The 15,851-nt window shown below is 41.8% G+C and overlaps 1 protein-coding gene across 5 annotated transcripts in view; it reads right to left on the bottom strand.

The window, feature by feature from the left end:
* Positions 1-15,851, bottom strand: part of INPP5B (inositol polyphosphate-5-phosphatase B) — a 187,539-nt gene that overhangs the window by 76,349 nt on the left and 95,339 nt on the right. For all 5 annotated transcript variants that reach the window (XM_068269026.1, XM_068269027.1, XM_068269025.1 and 2 more), the window contains 2 exons: positions 3,396-3,486; positions 1,028-1,195 (listed from right to left, as the gene is read on the bottom strand). In XM_068269026.1, coding sequence (XP_068125127.1) covers positions 1,028-1,195; positions 3,396-3,486 — 259 coding nt within the window. The remainder of the gene's footprint in view (positions 1-1,027; positions 1,196-3,395; positions 3,487-15,851) is intronic.

Consider the following 15,851-nt stretch of genomic DNA (forward strand, 5'->3'; position numbering starts at 1 on the left):
GACCTGTCGGAAATTATCTATCGACCTATCTATTTGACTGGAAATTGCATGGTATATTCCCAGCATAACAACTAGTGAACATCCTTGGCCCTAAAGAAGCACCCAATCAGTCTCACACAGACAGCTCTACCTGGTAAGAGCAACCACTGCTTACTGTGTTAGAAATATAAAATAGGCCTGCCCTTCACCCCAGATGTATTTGGTTTGTTTGTTTTTTGGATAGTCCTGAAAAAGTTTAAAATCTCTTTGGAATATTATTATTGTCTATATTCCAAGCTAGGAAAATTGTCTTTACTTCTTGTTTAGGCAAAAATATGGAAACTCCGGCATGGGAAAGAGAAGTCCATCAACTTCAGCAGCACGGTGGTGTAGTGGTTAGCGCTCTTGCCTTGCAGCGCTGGGTCCCTGGTTCGAATCCCAGCCAGGGCACTATCTGCAAAGAGTTTGTATGTTCTCTCCGTGTCTGCGTGGGTTTCCTCCGGGCACTCCGGTTTCCTCCCACATCCCAAAAACATACAGATAAGTTAATTGGCTCCCTCTAAAAATTGGCCCTAGAATACACTACATAATATAGACATATGGCAATGGTAGGGATTAGATTGTGAGCTCCTTTGAGGGACAGTTAGTAACAAGATATATATATATATATATATATATATATATATATATACACACACTGTACAGCGCTGCGTAATATGTCGGTGCTATATAAATACTCAATAATAATAATAATAATAATAATAATAATTATCAAGTTGTTATTGAAATTCCTCACTTCTATTCTCCGGGATTCTAAGGTTCATGTTAAAGGTATGGCTATGGATGGAGGTTTCCAATTCTACTGAATGGAGGAGGACACAGATATCAGAAAAAAAGGTTTCTTACCACGCAAAATGTAAACAATATTGCAAATTATTGATAGAGTCTTATTTAAAAAAGGTGCATTTTATTGAGGATCATGCTATAGGCAGGTCAGTTCAACCTTATACTCCTGTAACTTGCATTGACTGATATACAGGCACGGTACCTGAAGGGTTGAATTGAGGTGTACGAGGTTTCTTTTTTCAGGAGCTCTGACTTGATCAAAGTATCCCGCAATCCAAATTTAGGAATGGGCAACATTTCCAAGCTATTCACCGAGACAACATCAGCTGCCCGAACCATGCCGGTAATGTCAGATTTTGTTTTACTGTGCCTGGAAAAAAAATATTATGTAAAATTTAAGCATTATATTTGTGTATGTAAATCAACACAATGCAAACTATTGATAATGATTATTCAAGCATACAATTTACTGACCCCTTTGAAATACATCTTATGACACATATACCCACCGAATCTTCATCTGAGACAATCACTAATGCACATTAATATTACTATGCATGCCAGAACTCTCCTGAGGCAACCAATTTATTATTAATCACGGCATCCAAGTTAGTTTTGTTGTGTTGGACATTTTTTGATTAATTTTAATGATTAAATAAATGTTGTCAACAGAATGCCATAGCTGATGCTCATGGCTCATTCTCACTCATTACACAAATAAGTATTTTTCCACTACTGAAAGTAAACTTGTATGCAGTAAAGTCAAACAACAGTGCTACCCTTAAAGAAAACCTGTACTGAAAATAAAAGTCAAAATAGGCATACACAAGTCATACTTACCTTCCATGTAGTCTACTCCTCAGTGTCTTTCTCCTGTCCCGCGTCCTGTTTGTTCACTATGATCAAGGGAATTTTCTGTCCTCCATTTTGAAAATAGCCATTACCCATAACAGCTTTCTGGTCAGCACACAGTTAAACTGTAACATCCCCCACTTGTGCCATAGGGAAACATGGACATTGCCTGGTACATCCGTTTTCCTCTCAGCTATAACTGACAGCAACTGATATTTTACTGACAGCAACTGATATATTTCAGATCTGACAAAATATTGTCAGAACTGGAAGGGATTATTGTCAGAAGAAAATGGTGAGCTTCTGAGAGGAACTGATGGCAAGGTAACTCTGTAATTTTCATTTGAAGTTACCTCATGTGTTTATTTTAAATATTTTTACTCAGTACAGGTTCTCTTTAAGTAAACATCCTAAGGTGCTAGAGAAAACTCAAGAAAACGTTTATTGAATAGGGGTTGATATGTGGTATGTAGCAAAGTTAGGAGTACCAAATGCTCTTAAAGGATACATGAGGCTTGGTTACATTTTGCAGTTTTACTTACCTGGTGTAACAATTTGCGTCAGCAAGAGGCAGAATTCTGATTATTAGGTGATCTGCAGTATCACCTATAATGCAGATATATACCTGATTATAAGGTGATCTGCAGAATCACCTATAATGCTGGTATATCAGAAGCTGCCGTGACAACAAATACAAAAGGTGTAACAGGTGTAACGTGCTTGGTGCAACAGTAATACTGATAAGTTTGGCAGAACCTCACCAGAGGAGCTGGTGGGTATTATCAGTAATGAACCTCACCAGTGACAAGGGCTCACTGGTGAGTAGAGTGTTCAGACAGATCGGATTGGCAACAGACAGGAAGGTACAGTACAATATCAGCAGGCAAGAGGATAGAGATATATCAGGCAGAGTTAGCAACAGGATCAGATGGGCTAACGTACTAAATCGTAAGGCGAGAGCGAAGTCAGAAGAGAGCCAGAGTCAAACACAGGATATCAAGCAATGTATATCAATAACAGCAATAAATCCTAGTCTTGTGTGAAATCCCCGGTTTCCTCCCGGATCAAAGCACACCGGATCTATCTAAGGTCTGAGTGCTAACACGTAGCATTCGCAACATCAGACAGTTTGCAAGTGGCTCCAAGCGGCTTAAGAAGTGGAGGAGACCCCTCGGCCACGCCCACACTCATCAGCCAATTGGAACCGCCGAGAGTCTCCCCTGACGTCAGCCGACCGGCCGGTCAGCTGACGCGCCTCCTTCCCGCATAAAGGTCCCGTCTGTGCGCGCGCGTCAAAGCTACCCTGTGAGCCACTGACAGTCCCCTCCTCGGCGTGCTAGACGCCGGAGGGACAGGAGAAACGCCCGACAGGGAAACCGAAGCAGCTGCGGAGGCATCCTGACTGCCCGCAGCTGCTTCTCCAGGGATTGTTACACCTGGGGCTTACTTCCAACCCCTAGAAGTCTCTGTGTCCCTTGGTGCAGTTCCACTATCACCTAGTCCTCTGGTGTCTCCTCTGTAGTGGTCGGCGACCCAGCCGGGTAAGCTGCTTCTGTGCATGCGCTGCACTAAGACTGCACTTCAGGTTATAGAGTGCCAGCAATTGCTACGAAGAATGAAGCATGCCCCTGGTTTCTTAGTTCTTACAGCATTTAATGCTTGAATTTGCTCATTCAAACATCATAGTGGTCATGAACACATTTCATGGTGTAATTTACCTGGGTAAAGTCTGTGGTGATCGTTGAGGCACATGTCTATGTGATGTCTTCAGCCATGATCCATTCTGTTGGAAGTGTTCAGCACCGTGCCCTGTTCAGTAATAAAATGTCTGATTACAAAACAAGCGTGAGGGATTCAAAATGATTTGATGCAGAATTCAGTGAAATGTAGGATTATACTGCTACACTAGAATAAATTAAAGGCACTGGCAGTACTCAAAAAAGGCCGCACGTAAAGCTTTGCATTTTCTTATGGAGTGGATATTGAAATTACAGAGGTGAAATGTGTACAAAAAAAAATAAAAATGAAAAGGTAGCCATATCTATTATACTGGACGTCAAAAATGTTCATGCTTTACACATAATACTATATCACAGCACTGTAAACAAACTGTAAAAAAAAGTCCTTTAAATATTAATATTTTCATCACGCTAGATCAGTTACTGGTATTAAATTAACTTTATGTCCTTTTTGGAGTTTCAAAAAAAACAAAACACGGTAAACATAGGATAGTCTTGACCAGGAGATGTACTCACATCGATGTACTAAATCTCGTGAGGTGCATTACGGTGATCAGAGACACATGACACCACCGGGACCTTGAATCTGTGGCAGATTCAATAAGCAATTTTTTTCAATCTGAACAATAAGCAATTTCTTTCAATCAGAACAAATACCCATTCTATTGCCTCTGAAGTTGTTTCTATTGTCTCTGGAACTGTTAATCCAGCATTAGAATACATCAGTCAAACACCACAAATACATGTGAGGGCTCTGTTGTCCGAAATAATCTTGTCTCAGGTGACTGACTGCTCTTGACCACTTTTTTGTGTTCAGAACCCTTTCCAACAATGCTTTATAGGGTTCTCCTGAGATGCATTGCAAAATAAAGTTAGAAAAAAAACCAAATATAAAGAAATAATGATTTAACAGTTACCACTCATTTATATCCCACTTTCTAAAAAGACATGAAAGGCTTTCTATTTCTAGCACAAGCTCACAAACTGTAGATTTAGTCAGGTGTTTCTATCACTAATACAGTATATCAAAAGAAAGGCAGAGTTCTGTATGTGGTACAAAAGCACAATTTCTGTAATTCTGTTTTCTGTATCTCACGTGGTCCCTAGGAAATATAGAGCAGAGAAAAACCCACAAACAGACAATGTTTTACCCAACCTCAAACACAAGCAGCGGTGCTCAGCATCCGCTGTTCACTTCTCTTCACACAGCTACACGACAGCAATACATTCAGCAGATTTTCATAAACAAACCAGGAAGGGCAAATGTTAACATTTTGTCAAGCAGAAAAATTATTCTGTGTTGTCCAATTAAGGCAGCAAGTTAGATTAGTATTTCTGTCCAGTGCAGCAGAGCACAGCATGGAGGGGAGGAGGGTCTAGCACTGGCTATGAGGAGGGGGATATTATCAAATTGTCTAACTCTCAGAATTATAGTACCCTACTCAAGATATGACTGCTTAAAGAGACTCTGTAACAAATGTTTCAGCCTTAGTTCTTCTATCCTATAAATTCCTATGCCTGTTCTAATCTGCTCTGGCTTACTGCAGTCTTTCCTAACTGAACTGTCTCTGTAATAAATCAATGTATCTTTCCTCTGTCCTGTTTGTCGGGCTAAGGCTTGATTGTGTGGAATGTGCAGGGCTGCTTGTGATTGGTAGAAGCGATACACACCCTCTGCAGGCCCCCTGCACACTCTGAATGACTCACACACTATGCTTAGCTGAGCCTATTAGAAGCTGGTTAGTTTGTTTGTAAACACTGCCTAAAACTGTTAATTACAAGCCAGGATTGCAGCAGAGTGGCAGAAACAGCACAGAGGGGCACAGGAGAAAATAATGAATAGAATGGTATGCTTTTTATTGTAAGAATATTAGAGTACAGATTCTCTTTAAAAGGACAACTGTAGTGAGAGTAATATAGAGGCTGCCATATTTATTTCCTTTTAGGCTGCTTACACACAGGGACGTTACAGGCGCACGTTAGTGCGCCTGTAACGCTCCCCCAACGCACAGCAATGGAACACAAGTGGGCTGTTCACACAGCCCACGTTGCGTTACATGTAACGCTGCACGTTCTCCCGAAAGTGCAGTATGCTACGGCGTTAGAGCGGCTATAGCCGCGTTAGACTGTTTGCACATGCTCAGTGGGGGGCAGAGAGGAGGCGGGGAGAGCAAGCTACAGTAGCCGAGCACATGGCTACTTAATATTCACTGCACTGGCGGCAGCTGATTGGCCGGCGGGACCACGTGATGCAGAGTGTCTCGCTCCGCATCACGTGGTCCCGCCGGCCAATCAGCGCCACTCTGGGAGACCTGATACGGATGGAGCCGCCTAACGCGGCTCACTCTACCGTCCTCTCCCGCACCACCATACGTTGCATTAGGTGCACGTTATGCGACCTTAACGTAGCACCTAACGCAACGTCTTGGTGTGCAAGTAGCCTCAAACAATACCAGTTGCCTGGCAGTCCTGCTGACCTATGTGGCTGTAGTAGTGTCTGAATGACACCAGAAACAAGCATGCAGCTAATCTTGTCAGATCTGACAATAATGTCAGAAACACCTGATCTGCTGCATGCTTGTTCAGGGTCTATGGCTAAAAGTATTAAAGGCACAGGATCAGCAGGATAGCCAGGATACTGGTATTGCTTAAAAGGAAGTAAATATGGCAGCCTCCATATACCTCTCACTACAGTTGTCCATTGAAGTGGACATGAAAAGGAATACAGAGAAATGCACCCTGTATGTATTTAGAGAGTTCCCCCTCAATTGTGTCTAACTGTACATCTACACAAGAAAACCAAACACTTGTGCCAGAACCAGGCTTTAAACTGCTGAGTAGGTTTGTCACCATAGACTTATTCATGAGGTGAATTCATGGTGGTGGGGGGTAAGAAGGGAAAGAATAGTGGCTCACCAGGTTCAATTACTATGTAGATGAACTCCAGAGATTGGTGGTGGTGGTGTGTGTGGGGGGGGGGGGGGTAAGATATATACTGTAGTGGTGTTATAGTAAGCTTACACTGTAGAGTTAGGCATCAGTAGGAGTGGGGAAATTTAGTGTTAGGTGTAGGTAGGAGTAGGTTAATGTTAGATAGGAGGTAGTTAAGTGTTAGAAGTAGGTCGGGGAGCATAAATGTGAGAGGTAGATTAGGTGAAGCGAGATAATATCGGTGGCGTTGTCCACTGCCCAAATGTGCCTTTGCCTTTTTGAGTGTACTCATTTTAGTTAGCGTAAAGGGGAGCAAGAGACTGCACAAGTAGACAGGTGGTTACAGGCGGATGGGCAAATGACAGTACATGGGCTCGTGTGGCTTAGGAGGTAAGCGGCTGCATAGCAGGCATAAACTGCTGCAGAGTGTTTGGTGAAGACTACTATGCTATGGTTACACAAGGGAGGGAGGATGCTCTGTGTGGTGTCTTTTTTCCTGGTTGAGCACCTGGTAACTGTTTCAACCCATCTGCCTGGGAAGAATTTTGCATCATAAACATCTGGCCTTTACACATGTAATACTGATTTGCGAATTTGAGCATAATTCAGATATGATTAGATGCTTAGTATGAATAATTTCCAAGACGTAATGGATAATCAACTTAACATGAGCTCAGTTCCCAGACATTAACCAGTTCACCCCCAAGGGTTTTTACCTTACCGGACCAGAGCAATTTTCACCTGCCAGTGCTCCTCCCTTTTATTCGCTAATAACTTTATTACTACTTCTTACAACAAAATGATCTATACCTTGTTTTTTTCGCCACCAACTAGGCTTTCTGTGGGTAGTACATTTTGCTAAGTATTTTTTATATTCTAAATGCATTTTAACAGGAAAAATAAGAAAAAATCATTATTTCTCAGTTTTCGGCCATTATAGTTTTAAAATAAAAGTCTCCTGTGAATAAAACCCACATGTTTTATTTGCCCATTTGTCCCAAATATTAAACCATTTAAATTATGTCCCTATCACAAGTTTGGCAACAATATATTATTTGGAAATATAGGCGTTATTTTTCCGTGTTTTTTTTTTTTAGTCCGGTCTATAATTACCAGCGCTTAGGCTCCCTGCACACTGCATGCGATTCCGATTTTTAATCGGTTTTTACATCAGATCCCGACTTTTAATCGTAACTGCACACTGTGTTTATTACTCCGTTTTTTTCTGATTGCATTCAGGGAAAAATGGAATTGCAAATCGGAATCGGAAAACGGATTTGCAGGGTGCAGGGAGCCTTATGTAATAAAGTAATAGTAATTTACCCTCATAAAATATAGATAAAAAAGTCCCTAAGGCAACTATTTATATAATTTTTTTTAACTGATTTTTTTTAAAGTGTTTTTTTGGGGGGTTGGGGGGGGGGGGGGCTTTGGAAGTATAAGTTATTCATTTTATTAATATGTAATTATGTGTATGTATGTCTGTATGCTTAATTTTACTTTTTGTTTTTTATTTTATAGGAAGTGTTCGCTTTATTTTTTTTTACATTTTACTAATGATGACGGCTTCCTGTTTTATGAATGGACATGGCCGCTGATCGCGGTCATGTCCATTCATTCCAGGCATTGCGATTGGGTATAGGACCACTCGGTCCACTTCCCCAATCACGGGGGACCACTCGGTCCTCTTCCCTCTGCATACGTGCAGAGCAGCAGCGGGAGTGAGCGACTTATTAAAACGTCCTGTTGCCATTAACAGGCTCAAACAGGACATTTTAATAAGTCAGAATGTCATTAACTGGTTAAGTTAGTTTCAAAGGCTTTCATTGTACTCACACCAGAAACCAGCATCAGCGATGCGTCAAGCCCGACGCACCACATTGCATTGGCAAAAAATGGCCTTCAGGGAACACCGCCTATTGAGCGGTGTTTCCTGTCTGGCCGCCGGCCAAGCAGAAAGAGTCGCGCGCTTGCTGTCACATTCTGCTTCGGGTATGCGGTAGTGTACAGCAGCGTATTGTTAAAATATGCTTCCGCGCACGCGCATCGCCATAGACCAACATGACTTCTGGGCCGACACAGATTGCCGCATTGTTAACGTACTTTTGGACCTGCATTGGCGATGCAGCAAAAACGTCACTTCTGTTGCGTTGCGCCATAACATCGTAGAATGAAAGACTCCACAAACTTTAAATGCACACCGGTGGGGTGCGGTAAAAATACCGCACTGTCTCGGTGTGGAAGGGCCCTGTGGGTAAATAAATAAAAATATACATACCTCGATGTATATGGTCTCCAGACACATCCAGGTTCCTTACTGTGTCCAGCCAAAACCACCCAAGAAGTTTGCTTCAATACGCATGAGCTGTATTGCTGTTTGTCCACAAATGCTTCAATAAAAATTGGACTTTTATCCTGAGATTGGTGCAGTGGAATTCTTCTCTTCAATATACACCTGGCTTATTGGTGTTCTGCTCCCGACCACAGTAGGAGACAAAGTAGCTTAGGAGGAGCACCACCAAAGGTAGAATCGGTGTGCCACGGTCTGCGTCCCAGTGTCCCTTGGGACGTTCAAACACGTCCGGTAACCCCACCCATTAGAACACCGATTGGTGATTTTACTGGGGGAGGGATATTTAAGGAATGTGAACGCGTGTGTGTGTTATGGCTACTGCAATTTGATAAAGGGCTAGGCCCGAAACAGCGACTGTCATTGTGTTGCCACTTTGCTATATGCAATAAAAGAGCTTGAATATCTATTTACTTGAGAGGTGCCGGTCTCTGTGGAGAAGCCCGACCACAGTAGGTGCAGTGGTTGCAGCGACCTGTTCCCTTGGATTGTACAACTGGTATTGTTTAAAAGGAAACAAATATGGCAGCCTCCATATCACTCTCACCTTTGCGTTCACTTTAACTCTAGTTTCACATTGGGGTGTTGCATCGAACAGCACAGTGGCTTAGTGGGCAGCTGTCTAATCTTGCAGCACTGAGTACCCAGTTCAAATCTGCGAAAAAGCAATCTGCATGTAGTTTGTATGTTCTCCCAGTGTTTGTGTTAGTTAAGTTTCCACCCACATCCCAAAATCCTAAAGAGAGGTTAACTAGTCCTCCTTAAAAATTGGCCATAGACCACAATAGGAAAATAACACAATTACTGACTGGTAGGGATTAGATCCTCTGAGGGACAGTTAGTGACATGACTGTATAGACTATGTAATAGTACTGCTGAAGATGTTTGAAGTGCTATATAAATTCACAACAATAATATTATTATTATTATTATTATTAATAGTGTTATGCTGGGAACACACGTTTCGTTTTTGCAGTTGAATCGTTCCGATAGATGCGTTAGATTGATAAAATTCTGTCATGTCCGATTCTCCGTTCCATTGTCTTCAGCTCGATTTCTCATAGGAGTAAATGGAAGAAAAACGAGCAAAAGATAAGAGAATCAAGCAGAGAATTGAATGGTAAATTGATCGCGCCGAGAATCGACCGCAAAAAAAGTATCGTATGTTTCCAGCATTAAGTTGCAACCTACATATGAAAGCAACCAAAACAAATTGTGTGGTGGCATGCGACGTAATGCACACACTTTCAGTAAATAACATTGTCTAAAGTGCCCCAAAGCATAAAACTTAGTAGGTTGCAAGCTCCTTATAGGGATAGATAAATGTAATTTCACGATGGCCTGTTTCCACTATACGCAGATTGGATGCAGAAAAACTGACTCCAATGACTTCCTATGGGCCTGTTTCCACTAAACACGTTATTTCTGATGCAGATTTTCCAATAGGCATTCATTGGAGTCTTTCTGCATCCAATCAGCGTGTAGTGGAAACAGGCCCTTAGTAGAATGAAATTGAACAACATGTATATTTTGAATTAGCAAGGTGAAAGCAGCCAGAAAAGACTACGCAGGTGAACACACGTCACATGGATCATTTACCTTGTGAAATATGACAGCTCTGTGAGCAAACATATGGGGAAAAAACAAACAAAAAAAACACCAGACTTGGGGAACAAACAATACATTTTCCACTAAGCCAGAAAACCTGCAGATCTACTATGGAAAGTACAAACGCACAGTGACCTACATACTCTTATATTAAACAAAAGGAAGAGGTCTGCAAGTATTGACAAGAGCACCACACATCTGTAGTGAAACAGAAAATCTCACTAAGCACCTTGCTAGACAAAGTCAATATAAAGAGGCTTTGCATTTTCCAACTGCTGTCAACAGGTTTTTGTAGACATACTACAAAGCTGGGAAAAAACAGTGGTGGCACGTCGGAGTTTTCAGAAACCCTATTAATGCAAGTGACCAGCAATTAACATTTTTATTACTATTTCCTGTCTCCAGGATCACCAAGGTTTAAATCACTGTCATGAAGGTCCCAAGAAGTGTAGTGCTGGAATGATTCATTTGTGGTGATTGCACATGTTTAGTCCAACTGGCAGCACGCGGGCCACATCCGTCCCACAAGGGCTCCTGCTGTTACCCGCCTGCCGCTAGCTCCTTTTGTGTCTATGTCATTATGTTAGGTTAAAAGGAACCTGAAGTGTGAGACCGATAAACGCTGCCGTATATATTTCCCTTTAGGGCTCTTACACAGTGGGACGTTGCTTTGCAGGGGACGTTAAGGTCGCATAACGTTCCCCTAACGCAACGCATGGTTGTGCTAAAGGTGGACGCTACATAGAGCCGCGTTATGTGGCTCTTGCTGCGCTGTTTTCGTTCGATAGAACCGGCAATGATTCATATGAATCATTGCTAGCAGGCAGAGAACCCAGAATGATTGATATGAATCATTGCTAGCAGGCAGAGAATGATTCATATGAATCATTGCTAGCAGCCAGAGAATGATTCATATGAATCATTGCTAGCAGGAAGAGAACCGGCATTGCAGTGCAGTGAATATTAATTAGCCATGTGGCTAGGCAAAATAGCAGACTCTCCCCTCCTCCTCTCCTGCACACAAAAAACAACAACATTACTGAGCATGTGCAAACAGTCTAACGCGGCTAAAACCGCGTTTAATGCACAGCATGCTGCACTTTCATAGAACGTGTAGCGTTACAATGTAACGCAACATGGGCACTGTGAACAGCCGATTGATTTTTCATTACTGTAAGTTGGGCTGCGGTACAGGCTGCTCTAACGTGCGCCTGTAACGTCCCACTGTGAAAGCAGCCTTAAACAATACCAGCCTTGCCTGGCAGCTCTGCTAAACTTTCTGGTCGTTAGGGGCTAAATCACACACCTGAAACAAGCATGCGGCTAATCTTGTCAGATTTGTCATAGACATCTGATCTGCATGCTTGTTCAGGGTTTATTGCTTAAAGTACTAGAAGCAGAGGGTGAGCAGGAAAACCAGTCAATTTGCATTATTTAAAAGAAAACTTGTCATCTTCCATATCCCTCTCACCTCAGGTTCCCTTTAAATTAGGTTAATCCTTTCAAAAACTAGGACCTTGATTTTAACCAATCAATTGGTTAAACGGCTAATGTATTAAAAAAAAGTTGCATAATGTAGGGCTAGTTTTAGATCCCATAATCCTTTCAGTGCTAAATCCGAACTGGTCAAGTACCTTTTATTAGCAAAATCTCATAGTACTTACCCTCGCCTAGTTATTTAAGGCTTGATTCATTAAGCTCGCTGCCATGTAAGACATGTGCCTTCCTTAGTTACGCGCATTGCTTCCTTAGCAATGGGTGTAACATTAACTGCGGGTGGTCCTGCTCCTGTGAATTATCGCTACCGCAATACTTCACTCGCAGTGGCTACAGTGTTAATTTACATATTAACACAGTAGCGACTGCGGGTGAAGTAGCAGTAGAGATAATTCACAGGAGCAGGACCACCCGCAGTTAATGTTACGCGCATTGCTTCTTTAACTAAGGAAGGCACATTCCTTACATGGCAGCGAGCGCTGCTATGTAAGCCGTGCATAGCGCACACTACAGAACATTAGCTTTAGCAGCGCAGCTTGATGAATCATGCCCTTAGGCCTTGTTTCCATCTGTCCGCTTCTATCCGCTTTTTTTCAGCACATCAATGTTACAAACAGATACATGTTGCTGAAAAGCGGACAGAAGCGCATAGATGGAAACGAGGCCTAAGTGTGAACCTGTAACTTTAAAAAAAAAACTGGTGTTGAGCACCAGTTTGCTCAGCTATAGGAATGCAGCTTTTTCATTTCAACAGGATCATGGGCACAGCCAATTATATTTCATCTCATTAGACTATTGTGGCATTGTAAATCTTTGACACAACTTTATCCTGCTGCTTCAGCAAAAGGATCTCTTTAAATCTTTGTCTGGAAAATGTAAAAATGATTCTTGAATGGGTCCCAGATACATCCACTTTTTTTCAGCTGTTTTGAATTTCAGTATTTGCTCTGCTTTTTCAGTTGATTTAGAGAAAACATTTTATTTGGATACGGATTGGAAATGGATTGAAAGGACATACTCAGAACAATAACCAGTATTTTCAGCCATTATTATAAAAAAAAAAGGAAAAAACCCAAATATCCTACTTCCCTCTTTTATTAGCCCATAAGCTGATATACCTCACAGAATTAAAGGATACCACAACTGACATGTGGCATAATGAGATAGATATGGGTATGTACAGTGCCTAGCACACAAATAACTATGCTGTGTTCCTTTTTTTTCTTTCTCTGCCTGAAAGAGGTAAATATCAGGTATGTAAGTGGCTGACTCAGTCCTGACTCAGACAGGAAGTAACTACAGTGTGACCTTCACTGATAAGAAATTCCAACTATAAAACACTTTCCTAGCAGAAAATGGCTTCTGAGAGCAAGAAAGAGATAAAAAAGGGGGAATTTCTTATCAGTGAGGGTCACACTGTAGTCACTTCCTGTCTGAGTCAGGACTGAGTCAGCCACTTACATATCTGATATTTACCTATTTCAGGCAGAGAAAGAAAAAAAGGAACACAGCATAGTTATTTGTGTGCTAGGCACTGTACATACCCATGTCTATCTCATTATGCCACATGTCAGTTGTGGTATCCTTTAAGGAATTCAGAGCCCACCAGTACTAGGCCCTAGGGCTGCACGGTTTTTCGGTCTAAAACCGAAACCGCGGTTCGTGGCAAGACGATCTACTGATCGTCAGTATCTCTGGTTTTTCGGTCCTGTCTATAGTGTACCTTGTGTCTGGCCCCGCTGTGCGCGGATGGGCCAGAAGCAGTGAATATGTATAAGTGTTAATGAGCGGGGGGGGATCCACTTGAGCGAGTGGCTGGGCACATACAGCGTTACCAATTCACTGCTTCTGGCCAATCCGCGCACAGCGGGGCCAGACGCAAGGTACTACAGACAACAGACGGGCAGTGCGGACCAGGAACCATGCTACTCCCTCCCCGCTGCCCTAAAGTGAAAAAAGCATGTTAACAAGAAAAAGAAAAAAAAAAACACGGGAAAAAAAAAAAATATCGAAATTGCTATTTCTGAGAGAAAAAATTGCAATTTTCATTTTTCCCTAAAATCGTGCAGCCCTACTAGGCCCTGGCCTTTAGGGCAAAATCACTATATATGGTCCATAGCATCAAGGAGGAAATGAGTGGCATCTGAGCCAATACCGGACCGCCCATTCCCACACCTTTCTTGTCTAAAACTATGGACAAGGTGCTGATTTCCACTTCTCAAGGAAGTGGATGTGACTACCCCCATGCACATGGGATAGGCCCTCTATATTTCTTTCTTCATCTTTGTTTTTCTTCTATCCTTCAGATTTATCTATGCGTCCATCCTTCTGTTATGATAATTGCATTTTCCACCCTGTCCATCCCTGCCACTCACAACCATCTCTAAAATGATCAGGAACCAAGTTAACAGTAAAAACCTCAAATAAGCTTCCCAGTAGAAAAGAACATTGCTAATGTACTTTCCAACCAATGACAATTGGGGCAGTAAGTTAAAGTAATTTAAAAAAATGCCTTGGGGAGGGGTGGAGGTTTGGAAGGACAGGTAGGGGGCTTATTTAAATATTTCTGCAAAATACCTTTTGGTTAACACCATGGACCAATAAAAAGTCTCAGTAGGACATTCTGACCACTGACAGGGCTTCTGATCATTTTATTGAAAGGATGGAGGGCCCTTCCATGTTCATTAGTTTACAACAGTTATATCCTCGGTCAGGTTGATCATGCGGTTTGTGTTCCCATTGCAGAGATTTTCCCCTTGCTTGCTATACTTGGGGCTGCTACTAAAATAAAAAAATAATAAACTAATCATGCGTAAGGAATCAATGGCACAGCTTTTATTTAAGTGTGTAGAAGATTCTTAAAGGACATCGAGGTGACATGTGACATAGACATGCGTGTGTACAGTGCCAAACACACACAACTATGCTGTGCTCCTTTTTTCTTTCTCTGCCTGAAAAAATTAAAAATCAGGTATGCAAGTTACAGTTTCTGTCTGGGTCCGGGCTGGGTCAGACTGCAGCGTAACCCTTAGTGATAAGGAATTGCAGCCATAAAACACTTTCCTGGCAGTAAATGGCTTCTGAGCAGGAAAGAGATAAAAAGGGCAAATACCATATAAGTTAGGTAATGAGTATAGGCGCCCTTTCCCAATAACTTGTAAGCCAGCTGCATGCAGAAAATACTCATATCCTCAGTCTCCAAAGATCCAACAAACTGAAACCTGCTGCGCTGAAGTTCCACTGAGGACGGCAGAAGTCCGAAACTGGTCCAGTTGAGAGCGGGCAAATACCAGCACAGCATGCCATTGGTGAGGTGCTTTAGTACTACTGAAAGTGGGAAGCGAACATTGAGGTGGGTCCTATGGGAAATAGGACCCACAAAAGTGAGTTTCTTATATCTGTATATCTGTACCCGGTTTACTATTAAAGTTGGATCTATGCCTTTGAAACTGAGGGATGCCCCCGTATATCTGTTTTATATCTCCCTGGTGCGAGTGCCTGCAGAGTTCCACTAAGAGGAGAGAAGGGACGGCCCAAAATCAGTTTGGCTTATTGGAACTTCAGTGCAGCAGCTTTCTGTTTGTAAAAATGGTCAATAGTTCATAGATTTTAGCTCTGGCATTCTTTAATGCATGTGTCATTGAGAAGAGGTCATGGAACACTTAATCAGTTGCTCTCAGTTATAACTGAAATGTCAACTGATTTTCAAAGTAAGTCCAATGTTTTCCTATGGCACCTTTCACACTTAACGCATTTTACCTGAAATATTTTCACAATGCATTGCTATGGAGAAGAAGAAAAAACGCGTACCAACTGATTAAGTGTAAACGAGGCCTTAAATTAACGTAAAAAGTAGATTTGAAAATAAAATAAAACCGTGGGATAGCTAACAACAACAAAAAAGTCATTTTTAGAAGAAAGAGGATAGATACAATTGTTAATCTCATTCATTTATTTTCACCTCGAATGTCCTCTAAGCAGCTCATGTCAAATAAATAAAAAGTACCCAGACAGGACAGTTTCTTGTGTGGCAGAATTATTTGCAGCAG

The sequence above is a fragment of the Hyperolius riggenbachi genome, chromosome 2 (genome assembly GCF_040937935.1).
Source record: "Hyperolius riggenbachi isolate aHypRig1 chromosome 2, aHypRig1.pri, whole genome shotgun sequence".
Taxonomy (NCBI): Eukaryota; Metazoa; Chordata; class Amphibia; order Anura; family Hyperoliidae; genus Hyperolius; species Hyperolius riggenbachi.